The 27,374-nt window shown below is 37.2% G+C and overlaps 1 protein-coding gene across 2 annotated transcripts; it reads left to right on the top strand.

Annotated features, from left to right (window-relative positions):
* Positions 1-3,214: 3,214 nt before the first annotated feature.
* On the top strand, positions 3,215-27,166 carry LOC149072702 (uncharacterized). Of its 2 annotated transcripts, none has more exons than XM_089246573.1 (3): positions 3,215-3,483; positions 18,410-18,499; positions 24,323-27,166. In XM_089246573.1, the coding sequence occupies exons 2-3, from the start codon at positions 18,443-18,445 to the stop codon at positions 25,760-25,762; spliced, it is 1,497 nt and encodes a 498-aa protein (XP_089102699.1). In that variant the 5' UTR covers positions 3,215-3,483; positions 18,410-18,442; the 3' UTR covers positions 25,763-27,166. The 2 variants fall into 2 exon arrangements, with proteins under 2 accessions (XP_089102699.1, XP_089102700.1); XM_089246574.1 differs by lacking the exon at positions 3,215-3,483 and adding an exon at positions 15,659-16,372.
* The last annotated feature ends 208 nt before the right edge of the window (positions 27,167-27,374 follow it).

The raw sequence follows: 27,374 nt of genomic DNA on the forward strand, positions 1-27,374 counted from the left end.
CCCTGCTCCAGGATGTGGGGGCCATGTTCCCATCTATCTGTCCACATTGAAAAAACAAAATCTTAAAAAACGTCAAATGAAATTTTATGTTTTGAAATATAAAATGTCATTTGACGTTTTTCTGCGAACTACGATCGTAGTTGGCAGAATATGATGCGAATATTACAGTATTTCTAAGCAAAACTTCATTTATTTGAAAGGTTTCTCCCCTAACTCCAGCTTTTCTTATTTTTGTAAAGTCCTTGACATCTTCAAAACTAATGCAACGTGAACACACATCTGCTTACACTTTCAGCAGAGATGAAGCATCAAGTCTCTATATTGGTCTGCAGGCCTAAGAAGCGCAAGTGAATGTTACTATCATTGTTTTTGTATTTGCCAAAATGTACTTTTTTTGAAATTTTGCTTTCATATTTTCCAAAAAAACAAAACAAACAAACCTTCGATTCTTACCTTTTGTTCTAGTCTTTTACAAATATTTCTATGTATTTTCTCCCATTGACTGCATTTTAGAATTTCCTGAACCAGCTTCAGGAGCAACTACTGAACCTTAGCATAGCCACAATATTATTCAGAAGTACCCTGTTCTTTTGGGGTTAATCGCCGTGACTGGGAACCTTTTCTTTCTGATGCATTCTCGAGTTCATTTGGAATATAGACCTGGTGGCATTTCTTTAGTTTCTACGTTGGATCAAACTACACAGTTGATCCATATATGAGTTATACCCGTACATCTTCACATTTTAAGTTCAAGTCCTCATTCTATAGAACTTGGCTCACGCTGTGCCTTTTTGACGCATGGGACCATCCGTGCTCGCCTCGGAGACTTTAAGTGCAACGAGGGCCTCGTGACGTTAGATCTGGTTAAAATTTTTGTGAGCGAGTATACAAATTTGAAGGCAGATATTTTTAGCTAGATGGGAGCCTTGGAAAACTCTCTTTGCCCAGGAGCCTATCAAGGCTGTAGCGTGACCCCGGTGAGTGCTATGAGGGCCCCCTTCCCTCAAAAGGGGTTACGCTGACAAAAGGAGGGTTTGGGACTCCCATTCGGCTCGGGGCCATGGTTGTCCAGCCGGGTTTTGGCTTGGTTTCCGAATTATTAAATTTTTACCTTTTTGTTGCTCTTTGACCACCTTATGGGTATTTATTCAAGGAAAATTTCCCTTTTTTGTGTAAATTATTCACACACATTTTGAAAAATGTGCTCCCATCTTTATCGGTGAAAATATGTGGTAAAATATTGAACTGCATGTATGATTTAAAAAATATAATAATTTATTTTTTGTTTGATGAACTCAAAATTTCTCTACGTGGATCAATTTTCCCCAAGGATATGGGAAATTTGTCACTATAATAATTATTATTATTTTATAGTTACCATCACCGGGGCGGGTTTCTAGTGTGCCGAGAAGACATAACAAACTATTTGGGGCATAGGCGGAGATAGACTTGGAAGTCTGGGGGGGGGGGACATGGCCATTATTACTGGAGGGGGCAAGATGGTGATGATGTCAATTCGCATATACATTAGATCAGTCGACTCCACCTTTGACGCTGGGGGAACATTGCCCCCCCCCCACGTATCTCCGCCCATGGTTTGGGATTTCCCCCCCCCCCCTCCACTGCTACATCCCTACGTATAGAGCTATTTTATAGATCAGGACTCTACTTCTCGTGAGCCGAAAATATGAACTGAACTTGTCGTTCACTTGAATCTCTTGCAACAAGTTCTAAACAATTCTCCTGCAAATCGAAACCTTATTTCGCTTCAGGATATATTTTCTTCAACTGAACAGTGTAATAAAATCCACGGGATATATATATCAGATTTGAAACATTCAATTAACATTCAGATAACTTAGGCCATCAGTTTGATGCCTAGAAATACTTTTGTGGGGCGCGTGCCTTCAGGCCTTTATTACGAGCCGCCCATCAACCTAGGATCCAAAACGATATTTTTGTGGAGTCGGACGAGTTTTCTATTTCCTGATCCAGTGGAACCTCCCATAACGGACACTCTCCGTTAACGGACACTTTTCTGATCCCCGGTCCCGTGGAATAGGGCTTATGTATTTCACTTCCAGTTAGCGCGCAGTAAAAATCAGGAAAACTAATTTTTTTTCCACTCTTCTTAATTTTTTGGTTATCATATTCAACTAAGATCATATGTTTAATCCCAAGCTCGTATTGGTGAATATGACAAATGGTCAATTAATTATTTAATTTACTGAACATAATTATGGTCTGGGATGATGAATCCGAATGGTGATGTTGGTTTTGTTTGCTGATATGTCTGAAGAAAGCCAACATTACAGGACTGATGATTTTGTTTTACGAATGTTTTCATCTTCTTCACACTTATTTTAATTGAATTTTTATTGAAAAATATAGTAGTGCGCGTATCGTGTACAGATAGAAATAATTAATTGGTTTAATGAACAGAAGAAAGGTTGTAATTTTTGTCCCTATTTATTAGACTTTCGAACTTTATTTATGCATAATCGCCAGTAAAACTGATAAATGTAGTGAAATTTAGTCAAACTTTCTTTATCGAGACGATTGGTGATTATGCTTAACCATCGGTGATTTTGTACACACACACACACACACAGTAACATACATTTTAACATTAAATAGGAATCAATTGCGACCGAAGCCAAACGTCGTATAAATGTGAAAGTTGTATGGACGACGTTCCGCTGTATGTCGTACCTCCTCGTTAGCGGACACTCCCCGTAAGCGAACGAAATTGTTGGGGGGGTCCCACACGTGTCCGTTATCGAGAGGTTCTACTACATTGCGTATCCGACCGATCTAAGTCTTCCCAATATATCACAGAATTCTTTCTAGAAGTTCCCTTTTTTTTTTGCACGACGTTCAAATCCGAACTATTTTCTTATGATAAAATTTCTTACATCCTCCGCCGATGGGGGAATCGAAGGCGATTAACGGAATAAGATCGGAAAAGTGTTCGATTCCATCAGCGAAGTTGATGAGAATTTATTTCCTCGTCTCTAATTCGTTCTTAACTTATAAGCATCAAGTTTGTTTTTTTTTTTCTTCAGTTCGCGATGGGAAGGGAAACTAATAACAAAAGTTGAGCGAAAACTGTTTGTAGAAAAAAAAAATAAAAAAATAATGAAATATATCTTGGCTTAAAACTTGGCTGTTTTTAGACGACGTCTCTTCCATGCGCCATTCTAAACATCGCCAGACTCGAGAGAGGATCCATTTCCATCTTCCACTACTAAGCTTTCGTTCTCCAGAGGGAACGGTCGGACATCATCGCATCTCTGTAACATACGGCTATAAACGGTGCAGGAGAGCGAGAGATAGAGAGAGAGTATACAGTTGTCGTCTCTCTCAGTGATCCTCATCATCATCAGGCGGGAAGTCGGTCGTTTCCTTTGATCCATTCCTCTTCTTTCGTCCGCAGCGAGTATATTTCTCCCACACCGAAATCGTCGATATCTCCATGTCCAGGTAAGTGAGATGCTCTTGCTCTAACTCGGGGGGGGGGGGGAAGCAATGTATTTAAATTACACGATACCGTTACATTGTTTAGCTTAGCCTGTGTGAAGCCTCGATATTTTCACCCCCTTCCCTCTTGCCGTTCCGAATGCAATCGATTTTTTCGACGGTGTACTACTCGGAACCGATAAAGAGAGAGAGGATTCGGTTGTGGAATCTTTTGCCAACCCCATGACCTTCTCGACGGCGTTTTTGAAAGGGGAAAAAAAAGGGCCAAAAGCAAAATAAATAGATAAAAATAAATAAAAAAATTACCCCGTGTTGTGTCGTATGTGCTTGTTTTTTTTGTGCTCCCGACGACGTCGTCGTCGTCGTTCGTCGTCGACGGCGTTATTTATTTGTTTTTGTTTCCATCCTTATTAATTTACGAGTCTAGGCACTTTTAGTCATCGTTGCATTCTTTCTCTCTCTCTCTCTCTCTCTTTTTTTTTTTTTTGCTGTCGGTTATTATCATCATCGTTGTAATATTCGATCATTTGCAAATTGTGATGACCGGGGACGATGATTTCTTTTGTTGATCTACGCCGCGTCCGTCGGGAGGGACGTATGTGACGTAATAAAAGGGTCATTGCTGTTGGTTTTTTTTTTTTGTTTTGGTTGTTGATGTTTATTGTTGCGCTTCCTTGTTGTTTTGGTGCTCGTTCTATTTATTTTTTATTTTTTTCGGGGCGGGGGGGGGGGGTGGTGGTGTCGGGATTAATGTCGGCACTGATCGAATGTTATATCGGAATCGTTTTCAATGACGCATTAAAAATTCTTGTACTGTTATTTAAGCTTTCAGGAATCAAATAGTTTGAAGTCAGTTCAAAACAATGTTTTTTTCGAGTCACGATCACTGTTATCACCAAAAAAGATCACCTTTATGACAATTCCAACGTTTTCAAACTCAGATCTGCATCCTGCTAATAATATAATGCCAATTTGATGAGGTCATCTATTTAATTTAGTTTTCGAGTAAAAATTTAGACCAAAGCATCGATCACTCTTGATGGGCTTCAGTGAGCACATAATTAACTTCAAATTAATCCCTTAACTCGGTGATTCTCAAAGTGTGCAACGCGGCTGCATGGGTTGTCATGAAGAGTTAGTGCAATGAGGTGTGTCCGTTCAGTGTTCTGAAATTATGCATTCTAATGAGCCGAGGAAAAATGATGACAAAACCAAGAGCACCGCAGGTGGAAAAGGTTTGAGAGCACTACCTTAACTGAACTTTTCAACATGGGCAATGTACTATTAACGATAATACATTTAGGAATTTTAAAATTCAAAAGATACCTAATAATGTATCGTAAACTCGTAAAACTAATACATTTATAGAATGAAAATGACTGACCACTTATTTGGATACAGGCCATGTCTGCGATAGTGACATTGACATGTTTTTCTTAAGAATTTAACCTTTTAATTGGCAAGCATTAAAATATCCAGAGGAGAAAATTTTTCAGTGGTTCTACTAAGCGCAAATGAGGTACTTTGAATGCTATTACGTGACAAAAAAAATTATTGTCTATATTTAAAACATTATGGGATGTTGCACTTGTGAGGGAACACGCTATATTTATATTATTTACATAGATTTGAATAGCATAAAAATGTCTCTCATTTATTGTTTACCAACTTCTTCTACCATTGTTGAAGAATGCAAAGCAATATTTCTCCTCCACGCATGGTATTTCCCTTTAAAATGCAAAGGTCGAAAACCGTTCTTGCTTGGCTTGCAAGAAATAGGAGACGTATGTATGTTCCTTGGAGCCATTCTGCTAGAAATTGTAGGAACTTCATGATCAGCTCGAAAGTAAATATCGAATGTTTAGGAGTTGCTTAGAAGCATCATTGCCGAAACGAGCTCAAACTATAAAATGGCTTTATTTGAAAAATATATGAAACTCATTTGTTTATGAGAGCAACACTACCAAATAGAGGGTCAAGTTTTCTGGTTTTGCAACTGGATGAGGTTTTGTTAGAAAGCATTTCCGTCTCAATTTCTAAAATGAGTATAGGAGTATATACTGACTAGATGCATGCAAAAATACCGCAAATTGGGAGACGTTCCTTTAGCACCAAGGCTACTTTATAACATTAACTAATTTCAACCTTCTTTGCCATTTTTATTTCATCTTTACTGGTGCATCGTATCCACCATTCGTTTTTGTGCGTCCGAGATGCGTGAAATTCATCCAATAGATAAGATTGTCTTTTCTTCTTGATGAAGTATATTGATTAGTACGGATAGATGATAGTTTTTGCCGAATTGAAAATTCCATTTCTTAATGAACTCTTACTAGCTAAGTAAGCTCTTGCTGGTACCAAAGGTCGCTGCATTCACTCACTGTAAGATTGGTCTGTATTGTGTGTAGACACACTGGTCGAATATTTTTATCTATGTATGTATACGAGATAAATCTGTCGACACCTATTTCTGTGATCTCCAAACTCAGCGTCTCTAAAGAAATCAGCAATTTGTGGGGAGTTTTCCCCTCTCGATTCAAAAACTGATAATAGTTAATCTATCCAAACTGCTGTGAGGCAAACGATGAGACGCCATTGCATATGCAGCAAATAGCTATTCTCGAAAAAAACGATATATATATATATATAGCTTTTTTTTCTTCATTATTGCTTTTTTCCACCATATGTTCAATTTTGGAAGATGATCAAACACCTTTTTTTTCAAGTGCGAGACAAAAACACTCGATGATAGTAATTGACTTTCGCTGTTTTGTTTCCAAGTGGACTAAGATCGAAAAGGTAAGAAGTATTCTCATCTCAAACAATGGAGAATATTCATTTACGAACGAACAAGGTTTGTATGGAGATTCCGTATACTTAATTGTTTGTATTGCACCATACGTGCCAAGTCAGTTCAAAGAAAGATGTACCATCGCGTAGATTAAAAAAAAAAAAAAAAAAAAAAAAAAATTGGGGCCCATCAAAAGGTAAGGAAGAATCTCTTGCTTTTGCTCTTTCTCTGGGGGGGGGGGAGACAATTTTTTGAGGGTCTCGAGTCTTCAATTATCCTTTGGGCCAAAGCTGCTGCCTCTGCATTCTGACAGCAAACAGCTGGTTGTTGTTGTTCTGAAGATCACTACTGTGCAAAAAAAAAAAAAAAAAATTCTCAGAAAATTCCACTTGTACATGCAAGTGCATATCGAGTCACAAATTTCAAATAAAACAATAGGAATTGATGAGATTAAGATATCCATCTCTTTGAAGGATTGAGGATTCACATTTTTGTCCAATATAAAAACTGCGTGTGTGCGCGCACCAAAACAAAGGCTAAATATAAAAAAACCTCCTCTTAGAAGAAGAACCTTGCAGAAAAGAGAAGACGCGAGAATTCAATATCAGGGACATACTGGCACTGACATTGTTTGAGTGTATGTGTGCGGTTGGTTTGACTGTGTTCAGTCGTTTTTTATACTGTAGATATATATATATATATATATAATTCTTTTCACTTCCCTGTTGCAGCATTGTTGTGTTCGTGCCACTCGTTATAACGTAACTCACAATGAAATAACCCTAATTGCCACGACAGCGTAATCGTTTCAAGTATTCGTCAGCAGCGGTTGTTGCACAGTTTTTTTTTCCTCCCCCCCCCCTTCTTACTTTCTTTTTCCACCATTTCTTCCACGTTAGCCGTAAGGAGAAAATAAATGGTTTATGTAATAGCTATTATATATATCTCTTCACAAGCTCTTAAAATATACAGAATGGTAGAAATTTCATTTTATTGGTTTCTGATGGTAATTCAATCTTCTGTGTCTACATAAAAGAAAAAAGTAATCGTTAAATAGTAGTTCGTGACAAGAAAAAACAAAGATTATCAAAAAATGGAGGCCTCTCTTCTCTCTCTTTCTTTCACCACTTCATAAATATCTTTCCAAAATCGGTGAACAAAAAAAAAATTTAAATATGTATACTGTTTTATTTTCGGGATAACTAAATTACTCTTTATGGTAGCTGCTGATTTGGAGAGATATAGAAAAATGTGTTTCTCTCTCTGTTTAGACAAAGAAAGTTCTTCATAAAAATTGAGAAGTCTCTGCACCAAAAATTTTGAATTGCGAACCTGTCGTCAGAAACAATTTATTAACAAAGTCACTGATTCCACAAAATTTTTGCATCATCACATCGGTGACGAGTGTCACAGGGTAATTTGCGAAACGGATAACATTGAATATGTAGCAATAAGGCTACATAATTATCCCAAAGCAGTTCGTCAGAGGCAATATATGATGTTATCAAATTTCCCTTGAGATCGGCAGGGACGCACGAGATATTTACAATTCCCAAAAGTGATACGAAAGTCAAAAGTTAGGAAATCCTGGCGTTCTAAAGCAACTGCCATGCCTTTAGGAGTGGATGAAGAAAAAAAAAATGTTGCTGTTTAAAGCATTAAACCTCGCTAAAAGAGCCTTAATTAACACTTGTGGATTCACACCACATTGTTGTAAAAGTTTCTTGTCATAAGAACTAAAAATATTTATGTTTTCCATAGAAAAAGAGCTGTGTATAGAACAAAGGTTTTGTTTCTGTCCAAGAATTTCGCCACAATTGCCCAATGGTAAACAACAACTGACAAGTTACGCCTGAGATTTCTTGGACTGGAACAAAACAATTTTTTTATTCACAACAAACAGCTATTCCCATAGCAAGACAGTTTATATGGTATTATATAGCAAGTTTTAAGCAGAGGTGTTTATTTACTTGCTTAACAAACAGTTATGGTTAGTATTACAACTATTATCAAAAACTATCTGGTTAGTATTATTGGATATAAACTTCTTTTTTGTTATTGTTGAAAACACACTGGTATTTATTCATGGGAACAGCTACCACTTAAGGGTGCTATTATCCGAATTATAAATAAGATATTTATTCTGTTTAGAGGGAGAAATCTCGTCACATTAGCTGTTTTGAGACGAACATACAACAATACAATCAAATTTTTTTACAAACAAAAACTACGGCTAAAAGTAAATAAAAAAAGGTTTTTTTTTCTTTTTTAGGGTATAATCAAATTATTTTTTCAACAAATAAAAACAAGTTTTTAGTCAGAATAAAGTCTGGTCGTTCACGCGTGTTAGAATGCATCTGTTTAAAGCTTTAAACCTCATTAAAACGGCTCCACTTAACACTTGTTGATTTACACCGCGTGGAATGTAAACTTCCTTATCATAAGAACTAAAAATATTTATGTTTTCCATGGGAACAGTTGTATTGAATAAAATAAGGGTTTTGTTCTTGTCCAAGAATTTCATCACAGTTGTCCTATGGTAAATAACAAATGTCAAATTTGGTTTAAGATTTCTTAAACTCAGGCCCGTCATTTGGGGGATGGGTTCGGGGGAAGGGCAGCCCCCTGGCTTTAGAAAATACACCAAAAACCGTATATATATATATATATATATATATATATTACATATACACTACATTGAGTATATGTTCTTCACCCCCCCCCCACCCCTGAAAAAAGTTGAAATGATGGTCCTGCTTAAACTGAAACTAAACAATTTTTTTATTCACAACAAACAACGGCTGTTCCCATGGGAAAACATGGATAGTTTTGTTTCTTATGACAAGACAGTTTGCACTTTACAAGGTATTATGCAGCAAGTTTTGAGGAGAGCTGTTCATTTAGTTGTTCAGTAAATACAGTTTTGTTTAGTACTACATTGAATACAAACTTTCTTGTCATTGTATAGAAAGAAACATTCATCCCCCAGAGCAGCATCCACTTAAGATGCCACTATTAGAATATAAATAAGAGATTTTTGTTTCTGTTTAGACGAATAAATCTGGTCACAACAGTTTGATTGTGATGAACATACAACAATGCACTCAAGTTGCTTTATAAACAAAAACAGCGTCTCTAATAAATTTGAGAGAAAAAAAAAAACTAAAGCATAAATATATACAAAAAGATATAAAGATTTGTTTCTTTTGAGTGTAATCAAATTATATCTTCTTCAAATAAAGACAGCAGGTATTTAGTCTGAATAAAGTCTGATCCTCCATCTGAGATTACATTTTTCCACACCACGGTCATTTTATGCACACGAGGGCAAATCAGACGGAGACATGAGTTTCCCAATCTGGGTTACTCAAGACATGATAACGAATAGCCGTGGAAGCTAATTCTAGAACTAGTCGGAGGTTCCCAAGAGAACATGGATATCATTTCAAGGGTTCCACAAGGGCAAAAATGATGAGAAACACTGCGGTGAAGAAATAACCGCGGTTCAGTCACGCTGAAACAAAACTTACGTGGATAATAATAAACACGAAAACGAGAGAGGAAAAAAAGGGCAGTTTTCGCCATCGTTTATTAGAAATAAGAGTACGACATGCGATTTTACGTGATTCGCATGACATTACAATCCTTCAAGAGAGAGAGCGACAGTTTCTCTCTCTCTCTCTCTCATGTTCATGTTCATTTTTATTTTCTTACAAAACTATGATTGTAGTTTATGGTTGAATATCACACTCAGAAACAGACAAAGAAGAATGGAACCCAGAGAAACTTGGCTTCCTGTTCTTTCATTGCTGTCCTAGCGTGACTATAAGAGTTGGAAAAAAAATATATAACTCAAAGGCACAAGAGGCATCCCCCACTGGTCCCTGGGCATATCTTTACGCTTTCTGGCTTGCTGCCTTCTCATTAAAGTTGGTGAGCCTTTATTATTTAACGAGTGACCGGGTCTCGCTCAGTGCGGTTCTACTAGGGAAAAAAAAATAGCGGTTTTTTTATTTTTATTTCAAGGTTAAGGGAGGATTAATCTTCAGAAATGAGCATGTTCTGTAGTCCGTTGGACGGAATTAAGCTTGAGAAATAAGATCTTATTCTAGTTTCTTGTATATTATTATCATTATTATTACCATCTTCATCGGAGAACGAGGCTATCAGCTCGAATTTTAACGAGATTTGTTCCTTTTCCTCGAACTCTTCCCAGTGGAACGTCTAGGTTTATGTCTAGGCAAACTGTGTCTGTGTTTGTTGAAGAGTGTTATTTATTTGTTCATTGTTAATGTTATCTAATGGTTGCACCGTGTATTTTTGCCTTTTAATTAAGAGAGGAATGAATAATTATCACTATTAATTAGTTATATTCTTATTTATCTTACTGAAAACACCTCGAGGAAATTGTAATTAGTTTTATATTCGACATGGCTGAACACAGACGTGGATTTTTTTTTTTGGTGTGTCTGAATGATTTGAGAATTATATTTATATACAGGGTGAAACAAAAATACTTATACACAGTCAACTTTTAACCGTTGTTCATAAAAACTTAATCTCAGAAAAACTATTCGAATAACATGACTTTTGATATGCCATTTATTTTTCAAAGGAAATATAAATTTTATTTTTTATATGCCTCCCTTACCTATAACTTGAAAAAACAAAAATTTCTCTGCGTTCAATTTATTAAAGCGCAAAAATTCAATTTTCTTAAGTGAAATAATTGATGAAATATTTTTTTTGGATATCATGATTTTCAGCACTCATTCTGAAGAATTTCTACTTTTTGTGAAAAAAGACAGAATTAAAATATGGCGGGAAAACATGTGATTACTTTCAAAATCCAGTAGAACTACCCAGGGCAGCAACTACGGTGTCGTAAGAAGTTCTGGTGCCCCCGGGTATTGGATGCGAGAGTGCTGAATTCACTCTTTTAACCCCTCGTTCAACGTTTCACAAAGAGCCAAAATGCACGCTTTTCATGTCTGATCGAGTATCTAGTATCGAGTATCTTACCCAGGGCCGTACTGGACTATACTGGACGTACATTTGTTAGGGGGGGGGGCACTGGTGCATTATGAAAAAAACGAAGGGTACACAGAATCTTTTTCGGAGATATTTTGAGTCACTCAACTTAATAAAGTTGTATTTAACCCTTTATATCCGACATTTTGGAAAGTAGAACGAGAAGAAAATTATAATAAATTAAAATATAAGTATAAATTGTAATAATAATAATAAATAGTTATCATGTAAATTATTTTGTAGGTCATTTTAGTTCTAATTAAAGACAAAAAACAATGTTTTTGAAACAATTAGTTGGTTTAAAACAAATTATGTAACCTGGTACTTTAAAGTACCCTCAGGATATAAAGGGTTAAAATAGTAAGAAATTGGCTAAAACGACATTTTTCAAGATATTTTAATATTTATAATTTTTCGAAAATTTTGATCTCGCTTTTGATGGAGTCACGAGCAGGAGCGTAAGCAGGATCGACCTTTTTAGGGAGCACAAAAGTGGTTTTTTCCGAGAAATTTTCAGTCAAAATTTTCCCTTCAAAAAGCATTTAAATTAACAGAAATTGGTTAATATAGCATATAAAGGGTATTTTCTTCCGATATATTTTAATTTTTTTTCCACCGAAATATTATTATTTTTCCCTAATATTTGGTCGGCTCGGGGTCCGGGCCCTGCGTACGCCTCTGGGCACGAGAGTCCCCCTTTGTCCCATTTTTAGGTAAGCCTCTGGGCACGAGAGTCCCCCTTTGTCCCATTTTTAGGTAAGCCTCTGGACGACGTGGACGGCATTCTCGCACAAGGGTCTGGACCTTATTCACAAATTTTTGTATACGGTCAGAATCAATTGAAAGAATTCAATTGAACAGCACTAAGAAATCAATTCAATAACACTCAGAAATCAATTGAATAAGTAGAAAGGGTCTCTCGTTCCTGAGTGTAAAGGGGCCCTGATTTAAAGACAGGGGGCCACAAGAGGGAAATTTTATGCGAAAGAAAGGGAGCGATGGGCAAAAACGGCTGAGAAACACTGTATAAGAATGTTACTTAATGGGCGTAATTATTGCGTGTTCGTGAGTTGCGCCGGAAGTGTAACTGTGCACCTAACAGTCTGAGTGCGTATGTAGCCGTGTGTTTGATTTGTCAGTGCTGCCATCTATATCTCAGAAGTGAAGTGAGTGATGTGTTATGATTGAATTGCCTATTTGTACGTCTGTTGTTCTCTGTGGCGAGACTTTTTAAAGGGGAGATCGGCTCGCATTCGCGCCTTGAAGTTGGGAACCACAGAAAACCAACTTCAGCCGACTACCGCTATGGCGATGGTGGGGTACGAACCCGGGACCTCGCGACGCGAGTCCGTCGCTATGACCACTCGACCACAACAGCGGCGATGTACGTGATTATAATGGAAGGAGGTTAACCTGTTCATGGAAATAAGACAGACAAGCTGATTCTTTTGCCATCTATTCATTTCTTATATGAAAAGAGATGGCTTTCCAAGTCGAGGAAATGACTGTCAAATGTGCGTTCCAGATGGAATGTCAAGGTCAGTGATTCGAGAACGAAAGACCGTAGACCATAGAAAGGAAAAAAGAAACTCAACAGGTGTGTCTGTCATTTGCGGTTTTGCTGCATTTATTTTTTTGCTTCAACGTGTGATGTATGGAAATAGAAGTGGCATCATTTTAGATGTAACTTCTCGCAAAAGAGTGAATGATTCATTTTCATAGATTTTGTACAAGCATGGCTCAGCATTCTTTTTCTTGTCTGGTTACCAGAGGTTTCTATGCTACATTGCCATTGCCACGTTGAAAAGCAATTTTGGAGTACGCTTGCTTTGTCCCGTGATTGCAAATACAGTGTACCCATCAGAAAAAAAAAAAAGGAATCATTAATTTTGATCCTAATGAACTCTTCATACTAATGAACCCTAGACGGATCGTATGATCCCTTGGGTTAATATTGGAATATAATATGTGTTTGTGTATTTGTGTTCTGTATTTGTCTTGATGTGTTAATCAAATTTCAAAATGAAAAACAGAGACCGCGCCTAAAGAGTGTTGGAAATGATGTCCCTATATTTCAATGCATTTGCCCACACATTCTACCGTGGTTCTTGATGAAGCATTCCAGTGTCTCTACAGTGCATACTCTGAGCGTCAACGGTGGTGTTCATCTTCAACTGAATTGCTTCAAAAACTGAGTCATGAAAAATAGGTTTTAGAAAACAGGGAAACAGAGCTGTCCAAGACTGTAGCCTTTTCTGCATAAATTGTGAAACCTTTTGCTTTGGATGTACAGTCATTTCGCGATAAGTCAAACTTCGATAACTCAAATATCGGTTCAAGTCGATGTTTTTGGTCAGTCCCAGAATTTTTTCCGTTTTTAGCAATTTTAACATAGAATTCAACATTTTAGCAATAGAATTCAACATTTTAGCAATAGAATTCAACATTTTAGCAATAGAATTCAACATTTTAGCAATAGAATTCAACATTTTAGCAATAGAATAATAGAATTCAACATTTTAGCAATAGAATTTATAATGTGGTATACATTTTATTTATATTTCCTTTCATTTACACGAGTATAATGTATGCGTCCATAATACAGTATGTGAGTCTAAAATCTATTTCTAAATATTCTCATTCAATAATTAAATATGATTAAATTAGAATAACTTGTATTTTCGAATTTATTCATCTCCAGTAGTTTGACATGTTTTACTAATACGATATTCGCATAAACAGCACTGTATTTTAATAAATCTTTTTTCCCATTCTGAAATCGAAATTTCTGATAAATCAAAATAACGATAATTCGAAGATTTTTGTCGGCCACTGCACATTCGACGTATCGAGATCTGACTGTATTTCATCACACACTAAAAAATGATACCCTTTTGGCATAAAACACGTAAAAGTATTGAAGTGGGAAATGGCAAAAAAGAGTAAATTTATTAAAAAATGGACTTATGGCTTTTCAGTTCATTAGAAATGATTCTGTTGCTAACCATTCTTTGATCATGGTGGAATTTGTGGCATGATAAACCGCACTGCCTTAAACCTTTAACAGACATAGCAGAAATCACTAAACCCTCTTTAAAATGTCATATTTTTTTATGAAGAAGGTTTTTTCATACTTTCTTCCGGTATAAAGTAAGGGAGAATGAGGAAATGTGTTCCATTGAAAAATCAGCTTTACAAAGTATCTGGGCTTTTAAGAAGGGCATTTGAGAAAGCGAGAAATCTCGTCAATGCTGTTGAGAGGGTTAAATGGTGACCGTAAAGTTTTTTCAATTGTTGGCTGAAATTGACCATAGGTGTATAGCCATGTAGTCAGCTGTCGGTAGCGGATATCAAATATGAATCTAAAATACCAGAACGTTAGCTTTCGTCTTGAACTCATTAAATAAAATGATCGGGATACGTTATTCATAGCTCTCACAACGTTCCCGGAAAAATTGCGTTCAACAGATTTTATACATAATGACTGTACTTGGTCAAAATTTGGCTTGCCTGATGTTTATGATATTACTTCATGACCATATTAGATCATATATGGATGTGCGATCACGGCATTACTATAAATAAGAAAATACAAGAGTGTAATTTTGAATTTGCTAGAAGGTGTTCAATGGTGGTCATCCTGTTTACGAAGTGTAATTAGAACCTGACTGTAGGAAGATGGGCCAAAATGCCTAAAATTCCGCTGACATAATACTCGAATGTCTCTATAAGAGACCATGCTTCATCAGTGATGATTATTAGTGCTGAATAAAAGTCATGTTCCACGGAGTAGCAAAGAGACGGGAAAAAAGCAGATTAAGATGAATGAAAAGCAAAGGAAATGGCAGAAAAACACGGGAGAATGTATTTCTGTCGCGTATTGTATAGTTGAGGTTTTAGGAGTGGTCGGGACTAGTGGTTGCGGCATCTAGTATACAGAAGAGAGGTGTTTTCTCTCTCCCCCCAATTATAGGGCGTTTCCCTATTTCAAGCTTGGTTGAGGACGACTCCAGTCTCAAGCCGATCGATGCGGCAGGAAGTTGGATGATTTTTCTTTTATCATCATTATTATTATTATTATTATTATTGTTGTTGTTATACCATTATTCTAGGGGGCGTTGATATATTGTAAAGAAACTTCGAGAGTTTTTTTTTGTTATTTTGTGACATTTTCACGCATTTCACCTGTTAGTCTATCTTCGGAAGTAAGGCAATCGTTGGGATTGCGAGGGAGAGTATCAAGATATAAAACTGGAGATGGGTGCAGGTTTTCCACATTTGTAGTTCAGAATATTTTATAAGATTAATTAAAGTTCTTATTAATGGATGAGAGCGTGTAGAACGTGGTAGAAAAGTTAGGCCGTAAATTATTTATGTTTTTCGCATGATCCCCTCTATTGTTCGGGGCATTTCCTCGACCGTATCAAGTCCCTTCTACTTGTGTTGATTCTCTAAGTTCTCTCCCATCTGAAGCCGCATATAACACACTCCGATGCAGGTGGTAGACGTATCACCGTTGTTGTTGGCGAACCACCCTCGTTGCCCCCTCAATGTTTAATGCCGTTTATTTCCCCAGCAGTCAACCTTTGACCGTGGTGTTTTGTAACCATCAGCTTGTGAACTTTTAACCTCCGAGAGCTCAAGGGAAGAAAACGTTTATTCTATAAACTTGGAGAGAAATACATACTTCACCGTCCGAACTTTGTATCCCAAACTTATTTACCTCCTTCACTATGATGTGTAAACTCTACCAATTGGTTTTGTGAGGATATTCGTATCCCAAATTATTTATCAATACAAAGTTGAAGCCACAACACGAAGATTGTCCAACAAGGTGACTGAAAAAAAAAAAATTGAAGAAAGAACAAGGCCTCTTTTCGACTTGGAGGTGTAAACTCTACCACTTGGTTCTGTGAGGATATTTATGTCTCAAATTATTTACCTCCTGGTCTTGTGCACGTGTAAATTCTATCAACTGGTTCTGTGAGGATATGTATCCCTAACTTATTTGTGTCCTCCACTTGGATGTGTAAACTATCAATCGGTTCTGTGAGATTAGAGGCGTTAAAGGTAAGTCCATTTGTTGATTGGTCATCAACCATGATGCATTAGCTATGAAATGTATTGTAATCTATTTTCCTTTTCTTATAGTACTGGACACAATACCCCTCTTGGACCATATCAAACTGAATATCTTTTTTGCTGTATTAAAAAATAGGACCCGTACATAAATTCCCAATTTAAAAGGATCAAATGAATCCTAATGTTTGCTAAACAGGCAACTAAGTCGATAGTTATTTGTTTAAGCATTCGGAAGATAACTTTATCTCTAAAGTGTTATTAAGCAAGAGATATTTGCCGATAATACATTTTGTATTTAAAATAGAACAAAAAATATACGCAACTTCTCTCTCTCTCTCAACAAAGAGATCTTTTGTTAATCCAATCTCACAGCTTCCTTTTATCCTTCCCAATCCTTAATCTTTAATGATAAGCAAAGACGTTAAAGAAACATTATCAGCAGACTAATTGGCTCAGTTTATTCGACATAATCGTCGAATTAAGATTAACAACGATTGATTCAGCGTACATAATCGTGTGTGGTCTTGAGCTCTGATCTTACGGCCGTAAGATATTCAATTTCGGATAATAAGCAAATAAAAAAATGTAAAGGAGGATGATAAAAATGATAAAAATACATAAATAATAGCAACGACATCTTTCAAGTGATCGATAGATCGATCGATCGATCGGTCAAGAACGTTCAACTCATAATCACGTGTCAGAAACTTGTATGAAACGAACTAAAAATGCGTTCACCTTTGATTTCATTGATACTGAGTATGGTTTGGTGCCTTTTTCTTGTACTAATTCCATTGTTGTACTGTATTTAGGTTGTATAGCTCAGATATTTTGTAGGGAGGTTTCGTTAACCCTTTAGGCGTCATTGACGAGATATGTCGCCTCCGTAAAAGCCGCTTATTTTAGCATTGACAAGCCCAGATATTTTGTGAAGTGGATTTCTCGAAATGAAACACTTTTTCCTATATCCCTTAGTTTGCACCTGCTGAAAATCGGAGGACAGCCTACCTCATTAGAAAAGGTATAGCATTTTGAAGGGGGGTTTAGTGATTTCTGTTGCGTCGCTTAAAGGGTTAAAAAAGTTTAAATTTATTTCAGTAATTTTTCCCACGGCAATTCGTTTTTATTGCGATTAATCGCAATGTCTTCTCGTTGACTACTTGTTCCTTTGCTGATTCGTAAACAGGGACTAAATGAGCGAATTAGATCGTAAAAAAATCGCCATTGGAACGAACTTTTACTCTGGAAAGTATTCCTTACAGCAACACTTTTTCAAGAACAAAGAACCAACTATAGATGTTCCCTATTTTATATTGCATTAAAATAGATTATCCTTGAACTAAGATGGTATCGAGGCAGGTATTCTACGAAATGAAACTCCGCTCTATCAAAATTTAATAAATTAATAATTTCATGCCGTTATACGATTACCCGAAACAAACTTCAATGCGTTATATCATCTTAGATATTTTGAGCAAGACTGTATATATTGAATATAAATATACTAAAAATAAATTTATATATAAATATACTAAAAATAAATTTATATATAAATATACTAAAAATAAATTTATATATAAATATACTAAAAATAAATTTATATATAAATATACTAAATAAATAAAAAAATTTATGTGTTTTTTAAATCAGTTATCCATGAACTCTAAAGTAATCCCAGTCTAGACAAAATCTAATTTTAATTTCTAAAACTTCTTCAGTGGCGCTTTATTCGATTCGTTGGAACAAAATCGATTAACGTAACCGAGATTGGGTAACGAGGAGATGGTGGTGGATCGAAAATTGGAAAAAAATTCGTAATATAGTTGTTATCCGATCCTAGATGGTCGGTGTCATCTTTCAACTACCCTAGTTAAAAGTTTAGTCGATTTTGGTATTTTTTGATCCCACTATAATTTTATCCGATGATATACGGTTGATATGTTCTATTTTCGTTCAAGCAGAGACAGAAATAATGTTTGTTGGATGTATTTTTGAATTTTATATTAACATTTTGTTTTGTTTTAGATGGTACGATGCCTCTGAACGAAACTGAAAAACATGGGCTGTGTGTATTCTAAAGTAGAATTCGGGAGCCCCAATCCTAGGATATTTCAGGTAAGTTTTTCATTTAATTATTTCAGTTAAATAACGGTATACATCTGTTGAAAATGGTCTAGGATGTTTTGCGGGGTCCGTTTGTCTTGTTGGACTTAGAAATGAGGTACGATGGTGGATGTTAATCAATTTCTTTTTTCCGATTAATAAATTTGAGATGATAAGAGATATTAACAGGATGTATATAATATCTTACCGCACTGATATTATAGATCAGCGGTCACCAACTGGTGTTCCACTGACCACTGATGGCCGGGGAGATAATGTTGATGGTCCGTTATATACCATCCTTACAAGGCAATCAAAAGTGTTCTCGCCGTTATCAACATGTAGCATGGAAGAAGTGATCGTTGACATGGAAATAAGCGCGACACGTGTCATATAATCACTCGGGGGTGAGAGTGGAGATATTGATCTTGACCAAATATGAGATATATATATATATATATATATATTTGCACCCTAATTGTGCCAGTCGAAGCTCGAGCAGCGGTCGAAGTAGCTCGCTCAGGGCTGTCTGCTTTATGACTTCAAGGTATGATTGTCCGCAGCCTCACCAAGTCATCAAGTCATTATGTTTAATTACTAATTATTGAATGCTTAATTACTAATTACTGAATGCTTAATTACTAATTACTGAATGCTTAATTACTAATTACTGAATGCTTAATTACTAATTATTGAATGCTTAATTACTAATTAATCAATTCCAATTACTAATTAATCAATTCCAATTACTAATTAATCAATTCCAATTACTAATTTACAAATTTGAATCACTAATTTACAAATTTCAATTACTTATTTTGCAAATTTTAGTTACTATACTTCACATGTTTTTATTATTAATCAACAGATTTCGTTATTAATCAACAAATTTTTAAATTTAATTTCTAATAATTGCCGGCCCACTTAAGAGATCATTTAGCAGCAAATGTCCCTAGGTCCAATTGAGTTTGACCCCCCTTGCCCTGAAATGGCATCCTCGTCCTCAGTACTTCCTGGAACCTCTTCAACAAATTATCTCACCTCTTCCATTTCTTGCCTAGACAACTAGCGTCATTAAAAATTCTTTGCAATTCATGCAGCCTCAAAGTTGTTTTCGTCCGAAGTACCTGATTTTCACCACCAGTGCATTGTATAGCTAGAGGTACGTCAGTAAAGAGTACCAGATGCCGATAGGGATTAATTTAAAGACTTACGGTATGTGACATTTGCTGCAATACTATTTTGTTTCTGACGGTCGAGAAAAACGGTAAGAAATTTTTTTGATACCTTGCAGTTTACCAAATGGTTTACCGTAGACCGGTGTTTCTCAACCCGGGCCCTGACCTCATTCAAACCGGGCCGCGAGTGATTAGCGTTTCATTTTTCCTTATTCATTTTCCGTTGGTCATGTACTTGACTGAGCCTTCGACCAGCACCTCCTAGAGATAGAAGGCCTCTGCACTGTTTGCCGTAAACGTCAATCAGAATACCTAGCAAGTTTGCCACATTTTGAAACACAGCATCCTATTTCGTTCTTCTTATTTTGGCGTAGAATACAAATACAAATACAAATACAACGCCACAACAGGCAAAATGCCCAACGAGGTGGCTGATAAAAAGATGCCCATAAAAATCTTCCTGATTGGCTCACAAATACCGCATAGTGATTGATGCCCCACATCTATATGGCTAAACATATATGTTGCTGCATATAAAACATATATGCTCAACCCGCGCCCCTCGGGAGTCATCTGTTGTGGCCCGCGACACAAATCTAATTTTGTAAAAATGAACTAAGAGACACATTTACAGGTCACTTAAGAGAGCCGTGGTATATTTACATAAGGATGTTTCTCACATGGGCAAACGGGGCACGTGCCCAGGGACCACAAATTTTCAGGGAACCAAATATTGACTTCCTTTTGTATTTTACGTCCAGCCTACATGCCCCCTCCCCTTGTGTACGGCTCTGCTCGAAGGATACTCGCATATATATATATATATAATATAAAAGCCGCCCTTAAAATTCATAATTTTTCCAGGACCTGAACTTATGAGAAACGGGCCCTGTATTTACCGATCACTTAAGTGACCCGCGGAACATTTCTAGATCGCTTAAGGAAGCCGTGGCATATTTACAGATCGCTTGAGTGATCAGCTGCACAGTTTCAGAGCACTTAAGCGACCCACGACAAATTTCCAGATCATTTAAAAAAGACCCACGATATACTTACAGATTACTTAAGTGATGTTTGGCACAGTTCCAGACTTCCAGAGCACTTAAGCGGCCGTCGGTGCGGTTTCAAAGTGCTCAAGCGTCCCGCGTTGCAGTTCCAGAGCACTTGAGCGTCCTGCGTTGCAGTTCCAGATCGCTTAAGCGGCCCACGGCACATTTCCACGTGACTTAAGTGGCGCGCGGTACATTAATAGATCACTTTAATGATTCGCGGTGGATTTACAGATCACTTAAAAAGGCCCGACACGTTTTCAAATCAATGAAGTGGCCTGCACCCTCCTAAAAGCTGAGCAACCCTCGTCCATATTCCTCTACGGAATTTCTAACGAATTGGTACATGTTGGAATGTGTGTGCAGGTGTAGCGAACCTGACGTGAAGTTTGTTTCTGTGTAATGATTGTTGCGGGTAGTGCTTCCACCTGCCATCAATTTTCCTAACTACGAGTGAAGTGCAATGATTGAATAATCGTATCGTTGTGTAGGCCTGTTGCTCTCTGTGGCGAGACTTTTTAACGGGGAGGTCGGCTCTCGCATTCGCGCCTCGAAGTTGGGAACCACAGTAAACCAACTTCAGCCGACCACCCCTATGGCGACGGTGGGGGTTCCTGGACTGACTCCAGCACAAGCACAGCATCGAGTTTCGGTGTGCACATTGAATTTACCGCATTTTAAGTAAGATAACATTTTTGGGAGTGGCAATTTTAGGTGGGAACAAAGAACACCGTTATAAAATTATCGCATTCTAAAGTTGTGGGGGCGGCAATATAATGTTTGCCCCGTGCGGCTGAATCATGTTTGCCCCGCAATCATGTTTGAACTTCGCAAAAGACTGAGATAGGGAAATTTTGACTGCAGTATACTTTTTTTTATAGTTTTTACATTAAAAATTACTCCAGTACAGTGGAGAACCTCTCCTAACGGACACTCTCCGTTAATGGACACCTCACGTTAACGGATGCTTTTTAGATCCCCAGTCCCTTGGAATAGGGCTTTAATGTATTTCACTCTCCGTTAGCGGACAGTAAAATCAGGAAAACTAACTTTTTTTCAAAAACTCAAATTTATTAATTTCTGGTCATAAAACGGGAATTCATTATATTCAACTAAGATTATGTTTAATCCCAAGGTCATGTTGTAAATAATTAATTACTTAACTAACTGAACATAACTACGGTCCAGTATGTGTGGCAAATTCGAATGGTAATGTTGATTTTGTTGCTTGATGAAAGCCAACATTACAAGACTGATAATGTTGTTATGAATGTTTTTATCTTCACACTTATTTTGATTTAATTTTTATTGCAAAATATGTGTGGTGCACGTATCATGTACGGTTAAAAATAATTACAGTGGAATCCCGTTTTAACAAATACCGTTATAGCGAAAATCTCGTTTTAACGAAGCAGTTTTCTAATCCCCCAGATAAGTTTACATAGGAAAAATGCAAACACCTGGAATTCCTTTATAACGAAATTTCACTGTAACGAAGTGATTTCTCCGGTCTTTTAAAGTTCGTTATAACGGGATTCGACTGTAATTGGTTTAATGAAGAGAAGAAAGGTTATACATTTTTCCATATTTATCAGACTTGTGTGCGAATATCAAAGTGCAATATTCGCTGAGATATTTGAATTCAAAAATCGGAGAAAAGTTGGGATAGGACAGCATGAATGAGGGAAAGGAGCGTTGTGTGTGTGTGCCCGTTAGTTTTTGCTGTATTTTCATAACTTTCCTCCAATTTTTGAATTCAAATATCTCTGTATTGGTTAATGCAAATATAATAATGAATATAAATTTTCTGTTGGCCTCAGGAAATACAGGGCAACAACTGTCTAATTGGAAGTTAGAGGACAGGAGGGATCGTATAAAAATGTATATTCTTTATTTTGTGATACACTGTATTTTTTCACTCTCATAACTGATAGAGAGTAATTTTTGAACGCCTGTTGAGCATTTTTAAAATTAGAATCGTACCTCTACGACAAACGGTTGATGAGATAAAGGCCGCATTAGCACTTACGGGACACCCTGTATAAAAAAAAAAAATTAATGCTAAAAAGGGGGGAAAATCTTCGGGTGGAATTAGTGATACTTGCTCGGCCGTTTCAACTCTTTCAAACCCTGCTTGCAAAGCGACGAATTAGAGGGAAGAGAAGCGAGATGAAAATATAGCTGCGAGCTATGAACATAGCTCACATAGTGGGGGCGTTTAATATAGCAGAGAGTATCAAATATAGAAACTCGTAATCAGCTTGGTTTTTAATTAAAGAATGCTTAAAAAATTTCCATAACTATAAAAACCATTACTTAGACAACAGTTTAGAAATAGTGTTGCGTGAATATCGCTATTTCTAAATATATAACTACGGAAATAATCCACTCATATATATTTTGGTCGCTTTCCTTCCTACATCTTTTCCCGCGGCACTTGAGTGCGATGACTTCTCAAAAGATCAATACTTTCCTACTAAATTTATGAGTAAAAAATTGAGAAAATTATCAAGTTTATCAAAGCCGTCCTACCGTTTAAATTTGTATTATTAGCGTAGGCTGGAGGGTGGAAGTGGAAAATCCCTCCCGCTCGAATAGCTTTATTTGCGTAAATATTTGTTGGTTTTATTTTATTTTGCACAAGAAACGTAATTATTGACACACAAAAACCCAGCATAAAAACATTCGGTACGCTTCCAGTATGGAAATATTTACGGTACACAAAAAAATAAACAAACAAATAAAACTTGCCAATTTTTACACAGAAACATATATGTGATTCTTAATTCAGACTACTCAAATACATTTTCTCACACGCGGTGCGTGAAGCTTAAAACTCAAAATATAAATCATTTTTCGGTTTGGTTAAGCACGTGCGCACGAAAAAAGTTTGACGGGAAATGTATGAAAATTATTCGGTACTTGCTGTTTCCATTTGATCGTCCACACAATTCTGAAGCACGTCGAGAACTTAGCATCAACGATTCTGGTGACATTTTTGACCTCGCTACCTCTTTTTAACAGCGAAAACAAGCTGTTAATCATTGAAAAATTTTTAGAAATCACAATGTTCTCGAAGTGTCCATCATCACTGAAGATTTCCTCCAGTTCCGTATCTTTCAAGCGCCCTGCAACAAAAAAAAAAAAAAAAAAAATTCACCCTCTCCTGCTTCTGTGAATGAGTTCTGTATATATGGGGTGACTATCGACTCTCAGCCTTCGTCAATGCTTCCTTCATGTTGACGCCTCTACCCTCAAAGGAAAAAATCGCACAGACTTGAGGTCCGACGAATACAATGACCAACTCATACCTTTGCCATGCATACGGTGCCACGTCACTGCAGCGCCGTCTATCAAATACATAGTCTAATGACACAAAGAAATGTACTAACAAAAATTTCTGACTGTGTCACATTATCCTCCTGCCAGAATAACTCTCTCAACGTTGTTTTATTGCTTGCTATTCCATTTTAAACAGTCTATTTTAGAACACCCTGTATTTCTGTTGTTATAAAGATATTGTTTTATGGAGTATCGAGTTCAGTGTGACTCAAATGCCGATGAAATACCGATCAATAATATGTGACCAAATTTTTTCAATTTTCCAGGTGTGGAACGTAGACGGCGAAGGACGGCATGTCAAACCAGGAAAAATTGAAGTCACAGAATCGGAACTTGTCCTGTACCAGAAAGGTGATCTCACAGTGAGATGGCCCCTGAAGAGTCTCCGCCGATATGGGTTCGATGCGGAGCTTTTCTCCTTTGAGTGCGGCCGGCGTTGCCCCACAGGACCGGGAGTTTACGCATTCAAATGTAGGCGAGCAGAAGCTCTTTTTAACGTTCTCCAAGAAAGCTTACAGAATTCTGGTGGAGCTGGTGGAGTTGGGAACATTTCCATCGCTTCCATCGATGAGCAGGCTAGTGTATCCGCTCAGGCTGTTACACCAGTCCCGTTTGGTTCCAACAGCAATGTAGCAGTCGGTAACGTGGCCAACAGCACTCCTAGACAGACACCTGCAGTAGATTCTGCAGGTTATTTAGAGCCTATTACTGCGAGTCATCATCACCATCCTTGCCCACATAATTCCACTGGGACAAGGAATTCTGGTGTTAATGGCTCGGCAACTTCACCCGGTGCAAATTCTGTATGCATTCATTCCATGGGTAGCGAAGGAATGACTGTGGAATGGTCAGCAAACGGAACGTCGAGCTCTCTGCCCACGTGCTGCAGCTTCGGTGCATGTAGCCGAACCAGCAGTAGCAGTCATCAATACGTTAACCGAGAAGTTGTTGAGCAGGTATCACCTAGCTTCTCTGGTAACGTCTGCACGTTGCATCAGTATATGAACGCATCAGTCATTGCAACCAATCCTTCTCGTCGGTGCTGTTCCACAAAATGCCAAAGCCAGTCTCAGAGCGTATACGTGAACAGTCACGTAGTGAACTCGCCAAATGCGCAATGTTGCTCGGGATGCTGCACGGTAAGTTGCATGCACTGCGTTGACGTTAACACCAACTACGCAAAACTCGATGATCTACTCAAGCAAGAACAGTCCGTTAAAAGACAGAAGGAGCACCAACACTGCTATGTTAACGTCAAACCAGAACAAATGGGCGGTACAAGCGGCGCTTGCAGCAGATGCATGTCCGGTGGGTCCACCCCAACTGACTGCCTTTCCAGATGCAGTACAGTTACATCTCCAACAAGTACCACAGCATCTTTGAAAAGCCGTAAAGCCCACGTTTACGCCAACCTTGGCTCTCCGAAATCAGCCAGCAGCTTTGAAGCTCCTAAACATGAAGTCAAGACCCAAGTTAATTACGCAGTTTTGGACTTGGACAATAACAACACGACTCATCACCCTCCTCCCACCTTAAACGGCTGCTCAGTCCCAAACACTCCAGCTCGTACTCCAGAAGGGTACGTCCAAATCGATTTTGATCGCACTGTAGCTTTATCCAATTCCACCATTCCATGTCTAAACGATGAAAGCGTCCGTAAAACCAGGCATAACGCTATCATGCCTTGTGTCAGCATGCCCTCCTGAAGAGCTGTTTGATGATGGTCAAGTCAACGCTATCTAATAATCCATTCTGTACTGAAATCATCCGACCTATGCGCAATTATATTGTCAGAACGCAAAAGCTAAGTGATTTCAAAATTCTTCACGCAACTGATAAATCATCTATTCTAAAATTCAAATCAATTTGTTGTTTCCTGTTTGGAATGTTGTCATTGTGGCTTTTTGTGAGTGCTGTTATTTGGCGTTTCGATGTGATACCGAAGGTACAGCATATACCTTCTCGAGAACGTTCTGCTGCTCGTGGCAATAGCGCAAACGCATCGAATTGCTGACGAAGCTTGAATATGTGATGTTTTGTTTAGTGGTAGTTGTTTTCATGTTGGCAGCGACTAACCTGAGGATGTTGAAGTAGAAGAAAGACAATGGTCTAGATTTTAGTCGAGTTCAAGTTCGTGGTGCCGTTGCTTTCTGAAAATGTCTTGTAAAAGCTTTTAGAGCCAATGAGAAAAAAGTATCAGATGCAATGATGCCACTTAACTAGTACTATTCATGAACCGATTCTTAGGAGCTTTATGTATGCTCTTAGATGTGCAATTTTGTAAATACTGAAGCACGTAGACATTTCTGAGCACACACACACATGGTAAATTATATTTAGTAACTAATATGTTTTCAAAGTACGGATTAGTAACGATTAAAAAACACACAGCTGAAGTGTGTATATATTGTAAATACCCCACATGAGACATGTTGCGCGAACCTGAGGATTCCGCCATAATTAGTGCTTTTAGGATATTTGGATCATGTAGCTTCTTTTATATAAAAAATCAAATGTAACCTAAAACAGCCCACTTCGATTTAAGAATGTAGTATTCAAATACATAACTGATATGCAAATGTAAGATTTGAAGCTCAATTTGGTGCAAATATGGAGGCAATGAGAACATAATGCAGTATATATGTGTGTATATATAATATAGATAACTCTCTGTTCCTAAAATACTGAATACTATGTGGTTAAGCTCGGATTTATGATGAATAAACACAGAAAATGTCGTGGATGATGCGGTAAAATGATTTATGGTAATATTCAAGTGCTGTAATTTTGAAGTTAATTGTGTGCTTGTACAGAATAATACTGAAATTATATGATTTCGTATTTTTTTACCTTTGTTTTATGGTTTATTTTGTAATAGACGTCGGATTTTTGTTTTGACCATACCCTGTATTGCTTTTTCCTTTCCCCTTTAAATTGTTTGAGATATATATTGTATTATATATATATATATATATATATGAGATAGTTGTGCTGTGTGTTAACGTTTCATTTCGCCTCATTGTTGTTGTTCGTGTTATTATGCAGACTATGTTGTTCGTAGTGCCTTCTGAATATTTTTGCTTGTGTCTGCTAATAAAACAAAAATATTACTTGGGTTTTTTTTAATCCATTGAGTGAGTTTATTTTTATCAGGAGTCAAACACGAACTCGTTCCTTAAATAAAAATTATCGATCAATGGTTCTCGAAATCTGCGTCGTGGCTGATTGCGTGCCGAACTTACATGGACGTACTGAATTATCACGTGGTTTTAAGCATTAAAAAAAAATCTGAATTACGAAAGATTTAATTATGAATGC

Source organism: Pholcus phalangioides, unplaced genomic scaffold (genome assembly GCF_987345545.1).
Source record: "Pholcus phalangioides strain wild (caught in Gottingen) unplaced genomic scaffold, Ppha-v1.0 ptg000017l_1, whole genome shotgun sequence".
In the NCBI taxonomy this organism is placed as follows: domain Eukaryota; kingdom Metazoa; phylum Arthropoda; class Arachnida; order Araneae; family Pholcidae; genus Pholcus; species Pholcus phalangioides.

Excerpts from the sequence above, each read along its gene's own strand:
- LOC149072702 (XM_089246573.1), top strand. The coding sequence starts at position 18,443 with ATGGGCTGTGTGTATTCTAAAGTAGAATTCGGGAGCCCCAATCCTAGG. Across the intron at positions 18,500-24,322 it reads CCAATCCTAGGATATTTCAG|GTGTGGAACGTAGACGGCGA; the intron begins GTAAGTTTTTCA and ends TCAATTTTCCAG.